The sequence below is a fragment of the Amyelois transitella genome, chromosome 12, assembly GCF_032362555.1.
Source record: "Amyelois transitella isolate CPQ chromosome 12, ilAmyTran1.1, whole genome shotgun sequence".
NCBI classification, from domain to species: Eukaryota; Metazoa; Arthropoda; class Insecta; order Lepidoptera; family Pyralidae; genus Amyelois; species Amyelois transitella.
This window is the reverse complement of record NC_083515.1, coordinates 8296531-8315775: the sequence shown is the minus strand read 5'-3', so window position 1 is coordinate 8315775 and position 19245 is coordinate 8296531. Positions and strand designations below refer to the sequence as shown.

Here is a 19245-nt window from a genome sequence, read left to right as displayed (position 1 = left end):
TCATATAGGAGTCGCTTCATGTAAAAACCTGACCCACCCAATTTGTGAAGTATTCAGTACCTATCTCTAAAAATAGAAAAAGAGTAAGGATACCAAAGTACATAATACTCGTACCTATAACCCCGCATGACAAAAATTATTACAGTTTAAGCAGAAGCTACTGGACATAGTAAAAATAGCGGAAAACGGACCCTGGGACCTGAAATATAGTGGCGGATGGTGCAATTAGCAACACGCAAAGATGAAAGAGTGACACTATCAGTTAAAGGCAGGACTTTATCTAAAAGAAGAAAAACTAAGAAGGATAAAATTAAGTAATTTGGTAGATACGCTTACGACTTAAGTATGTTTATTTAGATAACCGTTTATTTATTTCACACAACGGTTAACGGTAAGGTTTAACGGCCTCTGTGGCGCAGCGGTGGTGCGCTTGTCTGTGGCACCGGATGTCCCGGGTTCGAGACCGACCGAATGATGAGAAATGAACTTTCTCTGATTGACCTGTCTTGGATGTTTATCTGTATAAATAATTATTAAAAAATAAAGTATAATTTCTTAGTATCTCGTAACTTGTGTTCCAAACTTACTTCAATGCTAACACAATCTGTGTAGTCCCGTACATATTTATTTATTTATATAACAGAAAGTAACTTACTTAAAATTCATAGGTTAATATAAAACTAAATTAAAAAAAAAAAGTTAAAATGTTTTCTCTGCTGAAGATTTTTTCAGTGTAAAATTGTCGAAGCATGGTTGTTCAAACAAAAACAAGACTTCTTTACGCTGACATCTATTGTTGAATAGTGGTATTTAATAGTAAATAATCAAAATCATATTAGTACTGATATTCGACTATAGATGCCGCTATGCCACTTAATAATTATTCAAAAATTTTAGAGATGGCAGCAGTTGTTATAAACTAAATATCATTCATTCATTAGATTTGTTAATTTGGCTGCCGGATGTTTAGTAAATAATGTTGCCAGTTATAAGCAATTAAATGTTACACTAGTTGTTCTACACGAACTTAGACCTCAACATCACTTTCAGTTTTTTCAGATTTGTGAATATCTTAGAATTTTTTTAGACATATTTGCTTAACCAACATGTTTTCAGTCATCCCATCCATGTGGCCAAACCATCAAAAATTCTCTTTTCTATTTCTGTCATTGTTTATTTTCTTTCACATCCCATTTTTATAACAAGCTATTCGTTCTATCTTCAATTTCACATCGATCCACATTACCAATTGTATTCCTGATTACTCTTATTTTCGCCGCGTTTATTATGTTTTCATACTTCTTCACAAGTAGATACAAAAGTGCGACAACTACGCGAGACTTTTTATTTATTAATTTGCATATTATAGGATATTAAAAAATAATGGAATGTTTAAGACAAATCTTAAAAAAAAATACTGTTTAAGTAGATATAATTTCAACTAAATAAAAATGCTTATATGCTGTTTGCTAGAAGTGGGTTTTTTTTTACAATCTAGGTTATTATGTTTTTTCTTCGCGGTATATAATCGGTTACAAAACTAATTATTTCGAAGATGGCTTTGATACACAGACATTGTTTTTAAATTATTAGTATAGTTAAGAAATTATAAGAATCACATTTGTCAACATAATATTATTAATAAATTAATGTTTTTAAATCTGTATTTGAACACTTGAACTTGTGTATATAGAACACTAAGCAGCAACCACAGGCGCATCGCGCTTCGGAGAAAAAAAGTTAACATGTTACAGCAGCAACACTGTAATGCATTCAGGTTCACCAACAAATCCAACGATACTGTCAATCTGTCAACATCAAACTCATTCGTTCTTTTTGCATCGTGTTATCGCGTTGACACTAACCAAACTTGATGACATTTGTCAGTCAGTTCATAAGTTGTAGTTGTAGTTGAAACAAAGTATGTTCTGTTGATATTATTCTTCGATTTAAATAAAATAACTAAAGACATCAATTAATTGAAGCAGTATAAAAATTTATAAAGTGATTGTAACCTAGCCATTTGGATAAAAATGGCTATTGTGAAGTGCTAAAAGTGTCACTAAACTAATTTGCAAAACTTTCTCAACGATAACATTTCGCGGAGTGGATCTTAAAATGAGTTTTTACTAAAGTCAAATTTGCACTGTGGTACAGGACAGGCATCTTCACTAATTTGTACAAAATGACAACGGACAGATTTCATAAGTAAGTGTCAAGTATTATTTCCTTTAGTATTGATAAGATTAATCATGACACATCATAACATACCATTTACCTGTGTTACAGTTTAATTAACTCTACCAAAAACCGTCCTAGAATAATATGAACAACAAGAAATAGTGAGTAGAAGGACTATATACCTATTTATTACGACCAATATTTATAAAATTACTTCCACATTCAATATTTATGTAAACAAAATAGAGAAATTTTACTTTAAGTCTTATCTCTTTTTTGCAGTTGGTAGGTACTTATGCTATTAATTGAAAATTATAAGGGATTATACTGAAGAAGTAAAAAAATATATAATTTATATACTTGTATAACTAGTCTTATAGTCCAAGAGTTGCACTCAAAACACTAATAACTTAGTTTTTTATTACACCATAGCAATGTTTTCTAAATAAATAAAAGAAAGTATCTTTAAGAAAACTTCTCAAAAGCATTTAATAGACAAGCAACTGATGGTATAATCACCCAATTAAATCTTGCATTTATCTTAATAATGCTAAATCTATGAAATTATCTTACACATGCTGTTTTTATCAGAACCTAAATTTTGAATTAGGAAATCAAATAAACACTGGAAATATGGTGAGAAACAAATGGGAGGTAAAAATAAGAGAGTTATAAGAGTATTAACAGTGGCTAAAAGAAATACTGTAATCGACTACTGCTAAGTGAAATTGATTATCACTTAATCTCAATTTCCATTTGATTTGTCGAAGTCAAGGACTATAATGGGATCATTTTATCTCCTAGATGTTGCAGAGTAGCTACTTAGTGTAGAAAATCTCTTATTTCTGCATGTTCCTGGTAGCTCTCCATAGAAGTGTTTCAGGGCCCGGAGTCTTCTTTACCATTGACTACTCTGACATAGAATATTAAAATACTGCAACATCACTGTCTCAAGTCAAAAATCTCGCATTCAATGATCATTGTTTTAAGGCGCACCCTGGGCCTCTCCAGAGAGACGAGGGTCTAACGCCAGAAAGAAGGAGAAGATGAATAAATAAATAGATCCAGAATTTTGTTTGGGATTATAGAAGATAAACAGTAATTTAAATTATGCTTCAATGGTTTAATCTTACTAGGTACCTATTTATTTATTGTATCAATGGAATAGGGAAATTCATGCCAGATACCTGTAAGCCACCTGAAAAATCTAATACCAATGGTGTCCACATTCACACAAGGCAAATAATATATCCAAGTATATACCTGCATATTATGTACATTGTACATGTAATAAAGTTAGTAGGTATGCAAAGAAAATTAATGCTGATTGTTAACAGCATTTAAAAAAATCTGAATGAATAAAATACTAATGGGATGCATCCGAAAAAATTTGCGTATGTGAAAATGTGTGGTTTGGACCATACATAAGATTCAGATCTCAATCTGAATTCCATCATAAAACCATTCAGCTTCATACTTTGAGTCTTCTAAAGAGACAATCGGATCTGCTTACCCCTTTCGAGATAAAGACATAATATTTGTGTGTAATATACAAAACACATAATTGCCCTATAGAAATGCAGTTTCTGTTATTATAGTTAATTTATGTCGTTAATGAGTTCTGTCACCGTAACGCGGGACATTGAACTATTTGGGGAAGCCGCGAAGCGTGTCTCCTACAGTTTCCGCAAAGCTATTTACAACTACATATGTCCTCAATGTCGTCGTACCTACTCACAAACCAAATCATCCTCCTGGTGTTAGCTCTGGTCGCGTCCTCACCTATATGGAAATGAGACCGGGTACTGCCTGTTACCAGAATGCTATGGGTTAGTCAGGTTTTTACATGAAACATTCCTGCCTGACCCCTACAATTTTGATTATTTGATCTTGATTTATTTATTTTAACTACAGAACGCATATTTCACGAGGTTTTGTCTCGTCTGTGAGAATTGACGATATTACTGGTATTATACGGAGTGATCGCCGTAGGTATGACATCTAAAGACCCGAATCAAGCTTAGAATAGGTCTCTAAAAGTATCAGTGAAAAGTATTTATTCAACGAACATAACAAGCAAAGTGAACAAAAAATAGGCCTCTTACGACGTCAATGTGAAAATTGGACTGGTTCTATTTGCCTTCCCAAAACCAAGCTAAAGAAGAAGGCTGCAAAGCCAGTTTAAATCAAGTCAAGATCGGTGGAAGTGAAGACTCATAGAGTAGCAACCGTGGGGCAACAAGCTTGGTAGAACAATCTAGCATTCTTTAATTACATGCCTAAGCCATGCAGCTAATTTTTTTTGTAAGCGTACGGGGTTCGATATCCGGAATCACATCAAACCTTTGGATTGTATAGTAATTCCAGATAAAAGAGTAGCCTATGTTACTTCGAAAGATCTATTCTAGATTTGCGGCATATTTCGTGAAAATGAGTCCAGAAGTTTTTAAGTTTATTCGTTATTAACATAAAAAATATTTTTTTTTAATTTCAATTCCCCTTGTATGCGACGGGCTAGAATCACTCTTTGAAAAAAAAAAAAAAACGATTTGTTTCTCTAAGTGTGGATTAAAAACAACAAAAAAAACTAAATGAAATTGCAAAAAAAGAAACAATTTGACACGTTGCATTTTTACCCACTGCCTTCACGGGCTAATGCACACGATCATAAGGGTGCTGCATTTTATTGCACACCATTATGTTCTATACTCACCACGCATTAGAGGTCAAATTGGGGTGTGATCGACGTTCATTGACACGTGCGAGCAAGGTTGCCCTGGTGACCAACCACCGTTTCACCGCGACATTACCATACGATAGTGGTACCATAGAATTCGAAATTATATTAGTCTATAGAACTGTCGCAACTGAATAATCACAACCATATAGAAAGACATTACGTCATTATTCCTTCCGGGTACACAGACTTAACAGATTGTCTGTCAACTGGATGATGAAATTGAGATTCATAAGTTGCTAGCCCTAATTTATTAGGCTCTCCTTGACTGAGGTTTAAATCTGCAGCAGAAGCACCTGACCATTCATCATGAAACCATGCATCTGAACGTGGCATTTAAGTCTTTTCGAGACTGTTGGCCCTGTCTTGCCCGCAAGGTATGTAGACGTGAATATATGTATATGTAGTAGAAGCCATAACGATTCATACATACATACATATGATCACGTCTATATCCCTTGCGGGGTAGACAGAGCCAACAGTCTTGAAAAGACTGAATGGCCACGTTCAGCTATTTGGCTTAATGATAGAACCGAGATTCAAATAGTGACAGGTTGCTAGCCCATCGCCTAAAAGAGGAATCCTAAGTTTATAAGCCTATCCCTTAGTCGCCTTTTACGACATCCATGGGAAAGAGATGGAGTGGTCCTATTCTTTTTTGTAATAGTGCCGGGAACCACACGGCACACGATTCATATTGCTAACATATTTGTATTTGACAACTCTCCGACTGCGCTGAAAACGTTCCAAGGCGAGTCACAATATTGCAATAGTATCTATTCATATGCGACTTGACATTTCTATACAATTCCGATATCTATGAATGGTACAATATTCTAGTGATACCAGTTCAATGACTTGCTGTTTCCTGACACGCTGGATTCTAATATTCGCCCACATGAACGTACATTTCCTGTTTTCGCCTTGAAAACCTAATTAACACATTCAAAAGTGACTTTTCACTCATAGACAAAGTTGTCTAAACATGCGGCGATCACAAACGAATGAAGTTCATGTTTTATCTGATAACGTTTAATTATCAGTATCTCATAATCGATACATAAATACCTACTTAATCGTATCCAAAATGGGCGTTAATATATAGCAGAGCTAAACTAATGCAAATAAAATTAATTTGGTTTTATTGGCGTTGTAAAAGTTAATAGCTTCAATAACTATATGACTGTGACGTTGAGTTGAGACGAGATAAAAGGTTAAAAAAAATGTAGGTACTAATATAGTAAGTTTGCAATAAGGCTACAAGGATGTTAACGATTCTAGCTAGTTTATCAGTCAGCAAGTCACGCTCACTTATGGCAAATACAGATGTCTCGAAAAGACTGAAAGGCCACGATCAGCAGTATGTTTTAATGATAGAATTTACTTCAATACTCACATAGAATCACGTCTATATTCCTTGTAGGCTAGAAAGAGCCAAAAGTCTCCAAAAAACCACGTTCAGCTGCAGTGCCTAGTGATAAAATTTATATTCAAATAGTGACAGGATGCTAGCCCATCGCCTACGAGCCGAATCCCAAGTTTTTTATTTATATTAGTTTATATATTAGTCATTTACATAAGTTATGCTGTAGTGCAGTATGTTACCGCTTCTTCGGCTGCAGTAAACTTAGTTTTAAGTAATTTATTCGACGACAACCAATATTGTGAAACCAAAAGATATGACAATTGTTAAGTGGTATGTAGTATCCCATAATAATGAATAAAATTTTATATTGAATTTTGAATTGATTTGTTTTATTCTATAAAAGTTCCGGGAACCACATGGCACTTACCTGGCATTGCATTTACCCGGAATCATTATTTTTTCCAGAGCTGCCAAAGACGGTCTCCTGGAGGTGCTTCGGGAAGCAACCAGGAAGGAATGCAACAACAAGGACGAGTCGGGGATGACCCCCACCCTTTGGGCCGCCTTCGAGGGGCACATCGAGGCTTTAAGGTTGCTGTGTGGAAGAGGGTGAGTGTAGTAAATCTTACTTATTTTGTAAATGCGAAAGTTTGTAAGTATTTGTGTTTGTTACTCTTTTACGCAAAATCTTCTGAATCGTTTTTTTTTGCTTGCTGTAATGTAGTTCAGACATTGGAATAGTATAAGTTCAAATTTATAGATAAGCGAACGAAGTCGTTGGCAACAGCGAGTTAATGTAGACAGGACGAATTACACAGATTGAACTAGCCAGAAAGAAAGTTCTAGATTTGTGTTTTGAGATAATTCTAATTCAAAAACATAGATTACTAAGGCGTAAGTATTTAATAGATGCGGGTCGATGATATGAAAGGATTATGGCCAAGTGAAAAGTCCGTAGTTATATATATATTTATATTATTTATATCTCCGAAATCCCATTAATAATCAAACAATTGAAAATTCTAAAATACGTGACAGAACAGTGTTTCAAATCAATAAACAGGATTACAAATATCATTCTTGAACAGTGTTATCATAGCGTCATTATTTTATGTAAAGTATTAATAAATAGCAATATAATCAGATAAGAGCATTATCACGCCTTCCGTTATTCGATTAAAGGCAATCAGGTACAATGAGGTATCACTTCGCACTCTCGTTTATGCATTGTTCGTGTGTATGAGAATTTTAAGGTCTCGCACTCACGCGACTTCCGTAGCTCAACATCTTTGATAAAAAGGTACTATGTACTTATTTCATTTCACGTAATTTTGTAAAATGTATAGAAACGGCTTCAGCATTTTTTGCCACTTGCGCAGATCCTGCAGTTAGCTTAGGTCTTTGGTCTGAGAGATAACTTCAGGCAGGAGAAACTAAACGCAAAAGAAATTGCTGTGGTAAATTCTCAAATCATTGACGTCTCTATTTCCGACAAAAAGTCTACTTATAATTCTCCTAAACATTAATTATTACCACATATCGTATTTAAAAATATTTCTTTCTACTCACAATTTATATGAGCGTTAACTCTTACAACAAAAGTCACGCAGCTACCGCTGTATATAAAAAAGATGAGTGGGTGCGATATGGAAACTGAAAGTCTTTGCTCGCGTTTCGTGCTACTTACTAATTTGTCATTTGTTCACATAGCAAGAGCTAACGTCGTCTTTGACTTTAAATAATCATGTTACGATAACACTCTCGATGTCAATTATTCTATTGAGAAAGGTAAAAGTAAGGTCATGTTTACCAAACAAACGTAACTTCTTTTACTGATTTAGACTTTTCTGCTGCTTGTCTTTATTTCACTGACAGACAAATAAAGACAAGCTATAGGAAGTTAAAACTGTAGATTTCTTCACGCCTCTTTCCCGGAAGGGTAGGCAGCGACTACAAGTTTTCACTTGGCATGAATCCGGCATACTTCTTTCGCTTTATCCACATTTAAAATTAATTTTTACTCTCATCATGTAAATTTAGCTTAGGTTACTTTGACCTTTGGCTTAAACGTCATTGTAATTTGATTAAGGTACGTTTACGTCGGATAGTGGACAGTACCTACTAAGAGTTCCTGAAATTCCAACGGGAACAAGAAACCGGGTCTTATTATAATGTAGTACTGTAGAAGAAAACAAAATATTTTTCTTACACGCAAAATTGATTAAAAAATCTTCACTATTTTTTTATCGATTGTTTTTAAATTTAGGCAGAGAGCGTTTCAAACAATGTTACGAAATATAATGTCTTGTTTTATTTGTTCTAAAACAATTAAGTGCTGTCGTGTTACTAAACAGTCAGTAAAGTTAAAGTCGTCGTTGCCATCGTCACGGTACATATTGCACACTTTCACTGTGAGTTGGGCAATGCCCACCATTTAATTAGCCTGGAAGCTATGTTTTCGTGGACACTCTTGTTATGCTTGTAATAATAATATGATGTTGCCATAATTATGTTACGATGACAACACCAATTGTGTTGCATAATGCAAGGAAATATCGGAATACTCAATCGTCTTTAGACAAAAGCAATGTCTTATTTTCTCTCTTGCTCTTACTCTGAGATAGAGAGAGAATGAAGGAAGTAAACACATGTGACTTCGTTTGTGAATAATGGTGGTTGACCAATGGTCATATGTCAAGGAGACCAGACGCTCTACTGCCATTATTTGACCTTATTATTTTATCTGCCTATACAGACTGTGGTTCCTCTACACCATGCCCCCACGACATTAAGAAGGTACCTGCCGAAGTTTTTACGAAAAAAATTAGCTTTCACTTTGACGCTGATGGAGCGAAAGTTATGACACAATATCCGTAGGTCCAGGTAGGGCGCAGTTGGCACAAACTAAAGATAAAGATTTAATTTTACCATCTAACATTTATTTCCTATTTTTGCAGAGGCGAGCCTGACAAAGCAGATTACTTCGGCAACACGGCGCTTCACTTCGCGGCCGCTAGAGGGCACAAGGAATGCGTCACGTTTTTAGTAAATTTTGGCGCCAACGTGTTCGCAATAGACGTAGACGGACACACTGCGCAGGAGTTGGCGGCCATCAATGGAAGGGATGATATATTGAGGTTCTTGGACCAGGCCACTGCTAAGCTGGAGAATAATGATAAGTGAGTTCATATACAGACATATAATGACGTCTATATCCCTTGCGGGAAAGATTGAGCCAACAGTCCATACAGAGTTCATCTTTCTGATATTTTCTTTGTAACTTAAAAAATATTTGTTACCACCTAACTACTACATGTTGCGTTCAGTAGCATGGGAAAATTCAATCACTTTTAAGGCTTGAGTTGTATTTTCTTATTTTTTATTAATGATCTTATGACGTTACCCAGAAATCGCATTTTATAACAAACTAGCGACCCGCCCCGGCTTCGCACGGGTGCAAAATTCGGAAAAAATTATACATAAAAACCTTCCTCTTGAATCACTCTACCTGTTACAAAATACCGCATCAAAAGCCGTTGCGCAATTTTAAAGATTTAAGCATACAGACAAACAGACTAAAATAGCGACTCTGTTTTTTACTATGTAGTGATAGAATAACATGAAGTGACTTCCATCTCTTTGACATTTAGTTTAAACTTTGAAAGCGATGAGGAACAAAATCTGCCCGCAACTTTTCGAAATTAGGGTATACAAACAAACAAAAAAGGGTGACCTTACTTCATAATATGATGTGAGGCTAAATTAGTCACGGTTGATGCACTAGCTACTTATTCTTTCAGTTACGTCTTAAGTTATCTGTGACAAAGTTGATAGAGTTTTACTATTTTACAATACTGGGAACCACACGGTGATACATTTATTACATAAGCATTAGTAGTTTACATATTTTTACCACAACCGTGTGAAGTAATTTGTCATTAGTGTTACCTGGTGGTAACTCTAATGACATTTCTGCGCAATTGTACCTACTTGCGTAACGGTAAACATGTCATATAGTTGTACATAAAGTTCATCATAATATGTGGTCATGTCGGTATGAAATATATTAATATACGGGACCAATTACACAGATTGAGTTAGCCTCGAAGTACGTTCGAGAGTTGTGTTACGAGATACTAACTCAACGATACTATATTTTATAATAAATACTTACATAGATAAACATCCAAGACCCAGGCCAATCAGAGAAAGTACGTTTCTCAACATGCCCTGACCAGGATTCGAACCCGGGACCTCCGGTGTCACAGACAGGCGCACTACCGCTGCGCCACAGAGGCCGTCAAGTATATGTAGATGTGTTTTCAAATAAGTATACAAGGTATCGCTTAATGACGTCAACATTACCCTTTAATCCACGTTCGTAACTAATCTTTCGTAATGTATGTATAAATGTGGGCACATATGTTTAAGAAATAAAAATATTTCTCTTTAACTATTACACATATTATATGCGTGTCAACACTTACAACAAAAAGATCCGTGATATGTTTTCACTTTTCAGATAGGTATAGTGTCTGCCAACTCCCCGGGAAAGAGGCGTGGTTTAATATTTAATGTCATAAATAATTAAAATTAATTCTGCAATCCACTTTGTATTTCTGTTTCAGAAAAAAGGCAAAAGCCTTCAAAGACAAAGCGAGAAAAGACTACGAAAAGTACCAGAAACAGTATCAAAAGAGGCAAAGCAAAGCCGAGGTGTTGGCGGAGAAGGAACTAAAGAAGTTAGCTAAAGAGTGGGACCAGGGTTACAACGAAGATGTGGCCCCAATGCCGCATAGACCCAGCAATGTGCTGCTGGCTCTTAAGCAGAAGATGATCAGGTCTACCAGCCAAGGTAAGGAGAGTTAATGTTACTGAAGGTCTATAGCCAGGGTCACAACGAATATGTGGGCCCAATGCCGCATAGACCCAGCAATGTGCTGCTGGCTCTTAAGCAGAAGATGATCAGGTCTACCAGCCAAGGTAAGGAGAGTCAATGTTACTGAAGGTCTAAAGTCAGGGTTAAAACGAGAATGTGGCCCAATGCCGCATAGACCCAGCATTGTGCTGCTGGCTCTTAAGCAGAAGATGATGAGGTCTACCAGCCAAGGTAAGGAGAGTCAATGTTACTGAAGGTATATAGCCAGGGTTACAACGAGGATGTGGTCCCAATGCCTCATAGACCCAGCAATGTGCTGCTGGCTCTTAAGCAGAAGATGATCAGGTCTACCAGCCAAGGTAAGGAGAGTTAATGTTACTGAAGGTTGCCTCATACGCCCAGCGATGTGGCTCTTAGCAGAAGATGATTAAGAGCTACTAGTTTATGTATGAAGATGGTTTACATAAAAAACTAACGACCCACCCTTGCACGAATAGCATTTATAGATATAAACCTTCCACAGGAGATCTTCCAACATTTCAAACAGGTACAAATGTCTCCATAACTTTCCGAGATTAGGGCATACATACAGACAGAGAAAATAGGATTTTCATTATAATATGTAGAGAGCTGAGTTTTAACCAAGCTCTAATGCTTACAACGTAATGGGATTCTAACAAAAAAGGGTCGAAGGACCAGCAAGTACATCATGACCCTTGTGCAGCACGGACTCTCCTCAATTAGATGATTTAAAACCCTTTTAAAACTTTCCAAAAAATCAAATGTCACTGCTATCTTTAGTAGAACTCGAGCATTAAAATCAGGCACACGCTTTATAACGAGTGGTTAAATCGGTAAGGTGCCTGATTTAAAAGCGTTATGCAAATGGAGTTTCGCACACGTTCAAATCCTATATCGGACATGTATCTCTTTTCTGAGTTATGTACATTAGTTTGAGTGCTTATCAAATATTAGTTGTTGCCTGCCACATTTTCTTCGTCTCGAGATGTTTCAACGGTTTTCCTTATTGAAGTGTAAGAAATAGACTTTCGGCATTTATAATATAAAAGTATTTCATTGATTGTTTTAAGGAAACCTCCTATCAGAAGAGCAGCCTCGGCCTACATACAGTGCGCTCGTGGGCACGGTCAACTCCGCTGCGAGAGGCAGAGGTGCCGTTTACAAGAAGGCCTTGGCCAGCAAGCTCAAGAATAGCACCGTGGGCAGGACTGGACCTAATGATGACTTCAAGGTATCCCATCTGGGCTTTACTAAGTGGACTATACCACTAACCTCACACGTTCTGCGGCGAGGGGAAGGTTACCAGCGTACAAGAAGGCCTTTGCCAGCAAATTTAAGAACATCTGCCGTGTGGTTCCCGGCACCAATACAAAAAAGAACAGGACCACTCCATCTCTTTCCCATGGATGTCGTAAAAGGCGACTAAGGGATAAGCTTACAAACTGGGGATTCTTTTTTAGGCGATGGGCTAGCAACCTGTCACTATTTGAATCTCAATTCTATCATTAAGCCAAATAGCTGAACGTGGCTATTCAGTCTATTCGAGACTGTTGGCTCTGTCTACCCCGCAAGGGATATAGACGTGACCATATGTATGTATGTATGTATCACCGTGGGCAGAACTGGACCTAATTATGATTTCAAGGTATCCCATCTGGGCTTTTCTAAGTGGGTACAGTCAATTCTGCGGCCATGGGAAGGGGAGCAGTGTATATGGAGACCTTGGCCAGTAAACTTAAGAATAGCACCGTGGGCAGGACTGGACCTAATGACGACTTCAAGGTATCTGATTGCCCTGTGTGCTAAGAGCGAATGGCTTTGAAACAGAATAATATGTAGACCAAACGTTGATGTCAACCGATGTTGTGAAGCCAAAAGATATGACAATTATTAAGTGATATGAAGTATCCTATAATAATGAATAATTTTTTAATTGGATTTGATAGATAGATAGCGGGGTAAAGCCATTACTCTTGAAAAGACTGAAAGGCCACGTTCAGCTTTATGGCTTTATAATGGAATTGAGATTCAAATAATTACAATAATTTTCAATAAGTACTGTAAGTTGTTATTCACCTCCATCATGAGTTTTTTAACACCAGAAAATATATCCTCACCATTTAATTTGTAACTTTCTAGATCGGCGAAGTAGAAACTACTGGTCGTCGCTCGGTGACGTCATTGTCTGGCGTCCGCCGGGATTCGGAAGTAATGTACGTCGGTACCTTCGGCTCGGGACCTCAACAGAGGGGCAATGTGGCCGACGTATTTACGGATAACACTGAAACACGCGGCAAGGCTTCTTTGACCAGGTAACTATTATATTATTATCTACTCTCTAGTGCCGTTTGGTTCCCGGCACCATTACAAAAAGAATAGAACCACTCCATGTTTTTCATATGGATGTCGTAAAAGGCGACTAAGGGATAGGCTTATAAACTTGGGATTCCTCTTTTGGGCTAGCAACCTGTCACTATTTGAATCTCAATTCTATCATTAAGCCAAATAGCTGAACGTGGCCATTCAGTCTTTTCAAGACTGTTGGCTCTGTCTACCCCGCAAGGGATATAGACGTGACCATATGTTTGTTTATGCTCTAGTTCTCCCAGGGTAGGGATCGTTCAGTGTCACTCTCAAAGTTTCGGGAGAGGCAACGCTATAAATCCAATTAGGCAAGATGGTGTTAAGAATGTATTTGCGAATCAAGATAAATCCGATGGTCTTCAGGTTAAAAGATTCTGGCGACTATTCGGCTAAATATACATACATAAATCACGCCTCTTTCCCGAAGAGGTAGGACGAGACCACATCTTTCCACTTTCATGTATGTATAATATAAGATGGGAGAAATATAATGCACAAATATAGGATCAAAGTGTTGTGGAACGAACCGACATCAAGCTGTTCCTTCTACTAGTAAGCTTCTAAACGCTATCGTTTCATTGGTGATCCTGACGTAATAGCCAGTTTTGATTTGTGCCGCAGATATGTCGTCACACACTCTTAAATAGAATTTAATAGAATAAAACTCTTCGCTGCTATTGGCTGAGCGCGTCGTGTTCTCTTCGTGATTGGTTGGTAGCGTGTGACGTTATAATATCGCTACAACTTCAATTAAACCCTACAGTCCATTACATAAAACTCATTTCTCTTTCAATACCTCAGTGCAGGAAACCCCACGATCAGTTTTTATAATGATGAACTTATTTATTGCAGATCAGTCAGCCAACCAGATTTCACGGCGGCGGCGGGTGAAGACAGCGGCATCGGACAAGAAGTACTTTTGCAAGAACCAGCCAGCATATTTGATAGGCCCGGATTTGGAAGTGTTGCGTTCAGGTAGGAAATATACACCTGTTCTTGAAAGATATTTAAAAAATATAAATTTATTTATTAACGGTATTTTAAAACGACATTTTTTTTAGAATTCGTGTCTGTATGTTTGTATTCGTATCACGTGAAAACTTTTGGATTTGAATGCTATTTGCACAGATGTGTTTGGTTTGGTTGAATTTAAAAACTGGTTATACAAAAAATTTCAAAGATAATTTCCTTTTTACAAAGACCGTTATCTTCCTTGATGCAATAACATAGACTTAGATGGGATAAAAATACTTAAAGTATTTTATAGTGCATCCATGGAATTATAATAAGTGAAAGCAGAGAGTGCACTGAATACGTTATTTATTTCTTGTAGATAATTTTTTACAATAATACATGACCCAGCTGATGAAAGATGAGTGAGTAGTGCCTCTTATTTTGAATTTACTTGTCACAATACAATTGCCACGAAGGTTTGACACATGGCCGTTAAAAAGTTAAAGTGATTGTTTATTGTCAAACTGATTGACATAATTTAATACAATTTTCATTTGCACTTCAAGTTTTTGAAGGATTAAGTAACGATATGGGCTCAAATCAGAGTGTTCATCGGATTTTCATACAACAAGACGGGTAATTTTGATACACCTTCATTTTATACATTGACGACTTGGTCTAAGTGTGTTTGTTGTTTTTAACATACACACAAAGCATATGTATCCCTAACGGGGGAGACAGATATTAAAGTTTTAAAAAAACAAAAAGGCCTTTCAGTAATAAACTTAGGATTCCTCTTGTAGGCGTTGGGCTAACAACCAAATAGGTAACTATTTGAATCTCAATTCCATCATAAAGTCATACAACTAAACGTGACCTTCCAGTCGTTTCAAGACTGAAAGCGCTAGTTACCCCACAATGGAAATAGACGTACTATACTTATGTATGTAGTACAAGGAGATTGCACTAGCTAAACATGACTTTTACCTTAGTCTCCTTCACTACATATCTCTAATATGTTTCAGGCGATCAATAACGGCGACTTTGAGCGCGTTACCGGCCATTTCCCCCGGCGAGGACCTGTCCATAGGATCGGCCGGCTCCCTCGCCGCCAGGCACGCCTACCAACCCAACGAATGGAACTCCGCACAGTCAGGTATATACTCGCATCACAAAACATTGGCAACCTGGCTTGAAGATGCATCAAATAGCACACAAACCAGGAAGCTAAAGAAAAATGCATTTTACTCAAAGGAAAAACAAACCTAAAGTGAAACAAATAAAACAAATAAAAATAAAAAAAAAGTCAGGTATATACTTCCTGAAGACTGATGACTTCTCTTTTGCAGTGCCGTGTGGTTTCCGGCACTAAAGCGCGCCATATATTGACCACATACATACATACATATAATCACGTCTATATTCCTTGCGAGGTAGACAGAGCCTACAGTCTTGTAAAGACTGATAGGCCACGTTCAGCTATTTGGCTTTAAGATAGGATTGAGATTCAATTCAAATAGTGACAGGTTGCTAGCCCATCGCCTAAAAGAAGAATCCCAAGTTTATAAGCCTACCCCTTAGTCGGCTTTTACGACATCCATGGAAAAGAGATGGCGTGGTCCTATTCTTTTTGGTATTGGTGCCGGGAAACACACGGCACTTATATTGACCACGGATGTCGTAAACGACGAATAAGAGATAGATTTATAAAATTGGGATTCCTCTCGTAGGCGATGGGTTAGCAACCTGACACCATTTGAGTCTTAATTCCATCATTTTACTATACAGCTGAACGTGGCCTTTCAGTGTTTTGAGACTGTTCGCTCAGTCTAATCTGCAATAAGGAATATAGATGTGACTATATGTGTAACTATATGTATATGTATGTATATACATATTTAAAAAGACAGGCTCATATATTACCAAACAAAAGTAACATTATCTAAATACCCCTGGAGTTAATCCCGGTTACATGCTGACCTCTCTGGAGAGGAAACCTTTTTGACCATAATCTTGGATTGGGTGCGTCAGGTATTTACACAAAGCGACTACCCTCTGACCTCCGTTACCTTTACAGGGTAACCCAACCCATATTGGATGAAGATAAAAGCTGCACTCGATGAGTGTAGGTACCTCTTCCCTTAGTCGCCTTTTACGACATCCATAGGAAAGAGATGGAGTTACAAACTGACATTGTATCGCCGAGATTTATCATAAAAGCATCAGCTAAGTATTGTGGTCATTTTTTAAAATTCAGACAGTGTTCACTCATACTGACAGCTCTCACTCATATTCCCGACTAAAAAAATTAAAAAAAAAATTCCAGAGAGTTCTACAATAACGTCTGACGAAGAAGGTGAAACTGAGGAGACGGGTTACGCTTCCCTCGAGCGATTCCTGACCGCGTGGGGCTTGGCCCAGTACGTGCAGAAATTCAAAGACGAACAAATAGACTTGGACGCCCTGATGTTGCTGACTGAGGCCGATATGAAGTCGCTGGGTCTTCCCCTGGGACCGTACAGGAAGTTGGTCACCGCCGTCCAGGAGAGGAAGCAGGCTCTGGCTCACCCTGGAGCGATAATCGATTCGGCGATATGATGGTTTGGTATTTTTTTTATGACAGGTAAATATTGTTTGTTTGTAGTTAAATTATATCGTGGAACCCGTAAAGTTTTTTGACCTACAAACATACATATAGTCTCGTGTATATATTCCTTGCGGGTAAGACAGAGCCAATAGTCTTAAAAAACTGAGGCCACTTTAGAATAAGACCACTCCACATCTTTCCTATGGATGTCGTAAAAGGCGACTAAGGGTAAGGCAATTTAGATTTAGACGTGGTCATATATGCATGTATGTATGTCTATATTTTGTAATGGGAATATATGATAAATAACAAAGACTTAGATCAGATTGAAAAGTATTATTGTTCATCTTTGTTTGATTTAAGGTCAGACCTTCCTTGTGTATCAGTCTTACCTATCTAGAGAGGAGCCCTAGGTCCGCTTGCTGACTGGAGATTGGAGAAGTCAGGCTTTAGCACGAAGCGACTCCCGTCTGACCTCCGCAACCTTTGTAGAACCTAACCCAATTTGGGTCATAGTATTTACATCATACCATATTAGCTTGAGATTTGTGTGGTTTGTGTAATAATAAGTTTGTGCAGATTTTTTGTGTGTGATAATTACATTTGCTCATACCAACTTAAAGTGGTAAATTAGTTATAAGTGACAATAAGTTGATAACTTTCAAAAATACTGGCCTGCATTTCCTACGATATAAAGAATTATGTACTTAATAATTTATACTACAATTTATTTTATATACTAATAATGAACTTGTAATATGCTCGACATGAATTTATTTCGCCTGACCAAAAATGTGCTTGGAAGCTTATAAATTTTTGTTTGTGGATTAGGTATATACTTATGGAAATTATTGCAATATAAGTTGGCAATATTCAAAATTTAATTTTGATTTTCTATTTAAATTAGTATTAATTGACGTGATGAGTTGATTTTGACATAGTATTTTTTTATTCAATTATGACAAATCTAGCAGCTGCTCTAAATGTAAAAGACAAATATTTCCCTGAGCTGGGAATCGAACCCCAGTTACATAACTTAGAAGTTCAGTGATTTTTCCAGTGTTTTTCTTATTTTTTTTATTGTGTTTCAAATTATATAATATGTAATAATTACCTTTATAAATGTGATAATGTAATCCATTCCATCCATGTTACGCCCAGCATAGCCATATTAAGTAATTTTATAAATTTATATGCAATATATATAGTTTTGTAATATTTTTCAAGAGCGTTTTATTTACACTTTAATCCCTAACTGTTTTAGTCCACCAATTAGTTGAAACTAAATAACTTAAAAATGTCGCACATAAGAAAATAGAAACTGATAAAAATTAAAATGCATTTTAGTTTCATAATTTTATTCCGAAAATTTTAGATACATTTATTGTAAAGAAAATATTGTGTTAACCTCTATACAGAGATTGACTTATTCGAACTCATAAACGTTATTAATTTACAAAACCCGTCCGGGACTAACTAATCTAACTACGCATATTCTGACTAATTATTTCTATATTTTCTGTGAGAAATTATGCTTTTACGTAAATCTCACACAGGACGGCCTATCAGTCACTTCGTAATCTAACTAGAAAATACCAGAAAGAAATATTAATATATAAAACATAATTATATATAGTATTTCTCTCCATTTGTATAATATTGCGGTCTTATCCATATATGAAATAGTAAATACGTATGAAAAGTACATTGAACTACAAAATTATAATTTACTTACTGATATGTAATTCTAAATTTCCATTTATAAAATGAGCATTTTGATTATATAAAAGATAAAGGCACAATATTTCAATTATTATAGAATTTGTTCATAAAATCATTCTAAGTTCATGAATTGTTACATCTTGTAATGATCTTAAAACTATACATTTTGTTGAATCGCGATCTCTTATGGCGGAGTCACTGTACCTACTTACTGCTAACTGTGGGTCTCACATGATAAGTACACCTTGTTTAAACATTATTACTAAATTCGTTACATTTTGTTTGTTCGAAATGAAACTTCTCAAAAGTCTCGAAGAAGGCGTACGTTCCCAAACCAAGAACGAGATGCAAGCTACATTCAACGTTTGTCAAGCTAAATTTAATTGACATTCATGAGCTCAATTTTGATCGATATTCTTCAAATTGTTAAAAGT

At 36.4% G+C, this 19245-nt stretch overlaps 1 protein-coding gene across 2 annotated transcripts; it reads left to right on the top strand.

Annotated features, from left to right (window-relative positions):
• Positions 1 to 1847: 1847 nt before the first annotated feature.
• Positions 1848 to 18310, top strand: LOC106142575 (pre-mRNA splicing regulator USH1G). 2 transcript variants are annotated; one of them, XM_013344377.2, is made up of 9 exons: positions 1848 to 2208; positions 6750 to 6893; positions 9242 to 9463; positions 10913 to 11139; positions 12255 to 12415; positions 13324 to 13496; positions 14401 to 14523; positions 15528 to 15658; positions 16829 to 18310. In XM_013344377.2, exons 1-9 carry the CDS (start codon positions 2186 to 2188, stop codon positions 17098 to 17100), a joined length of 1476 nt encoding a protein of 491 aa, XP_013199831.1. In that variant the 5' UTR covers positions 1848 to 2185; the 3' UTR covers positions 17101 to 18310. The 2 variants fall into 2 exon arrangements, with proteins under 2 accessions (XP_013199831.1, XP_060802756.1); XM_060946773.1 differs by lacking the exon at positions 1848 to 2208 and adding an exon at positions 2254 to 2342.
• The last annotated feature ends 935 nt before the right edge of the window (positions 18311 to 19245 follow it).

Excerpts from the sequence above, each read along its gene's own strand:
- LOC106142575 (XM_013344377.2), top strand. The coding sequence starts at position 2,186 with ATGACAACGGACAGATTTCATAA. Across the intron at positions 9,464-10,912 it reads AAGCTGGAGAATAATGATAA|AAAAAAGGCAAAAGCCTTCA; the intron begins GTGAGTTCATAT and ends TTTCTGTTTCAG. Across the intron at positions 13,497-14,400 it reads GGCAAGGCTTCTTTGACCAG|ATCAGTCAGCCAACCAGATT; the intron begins GTAACTATTATA and ends TATTTATTGCAG.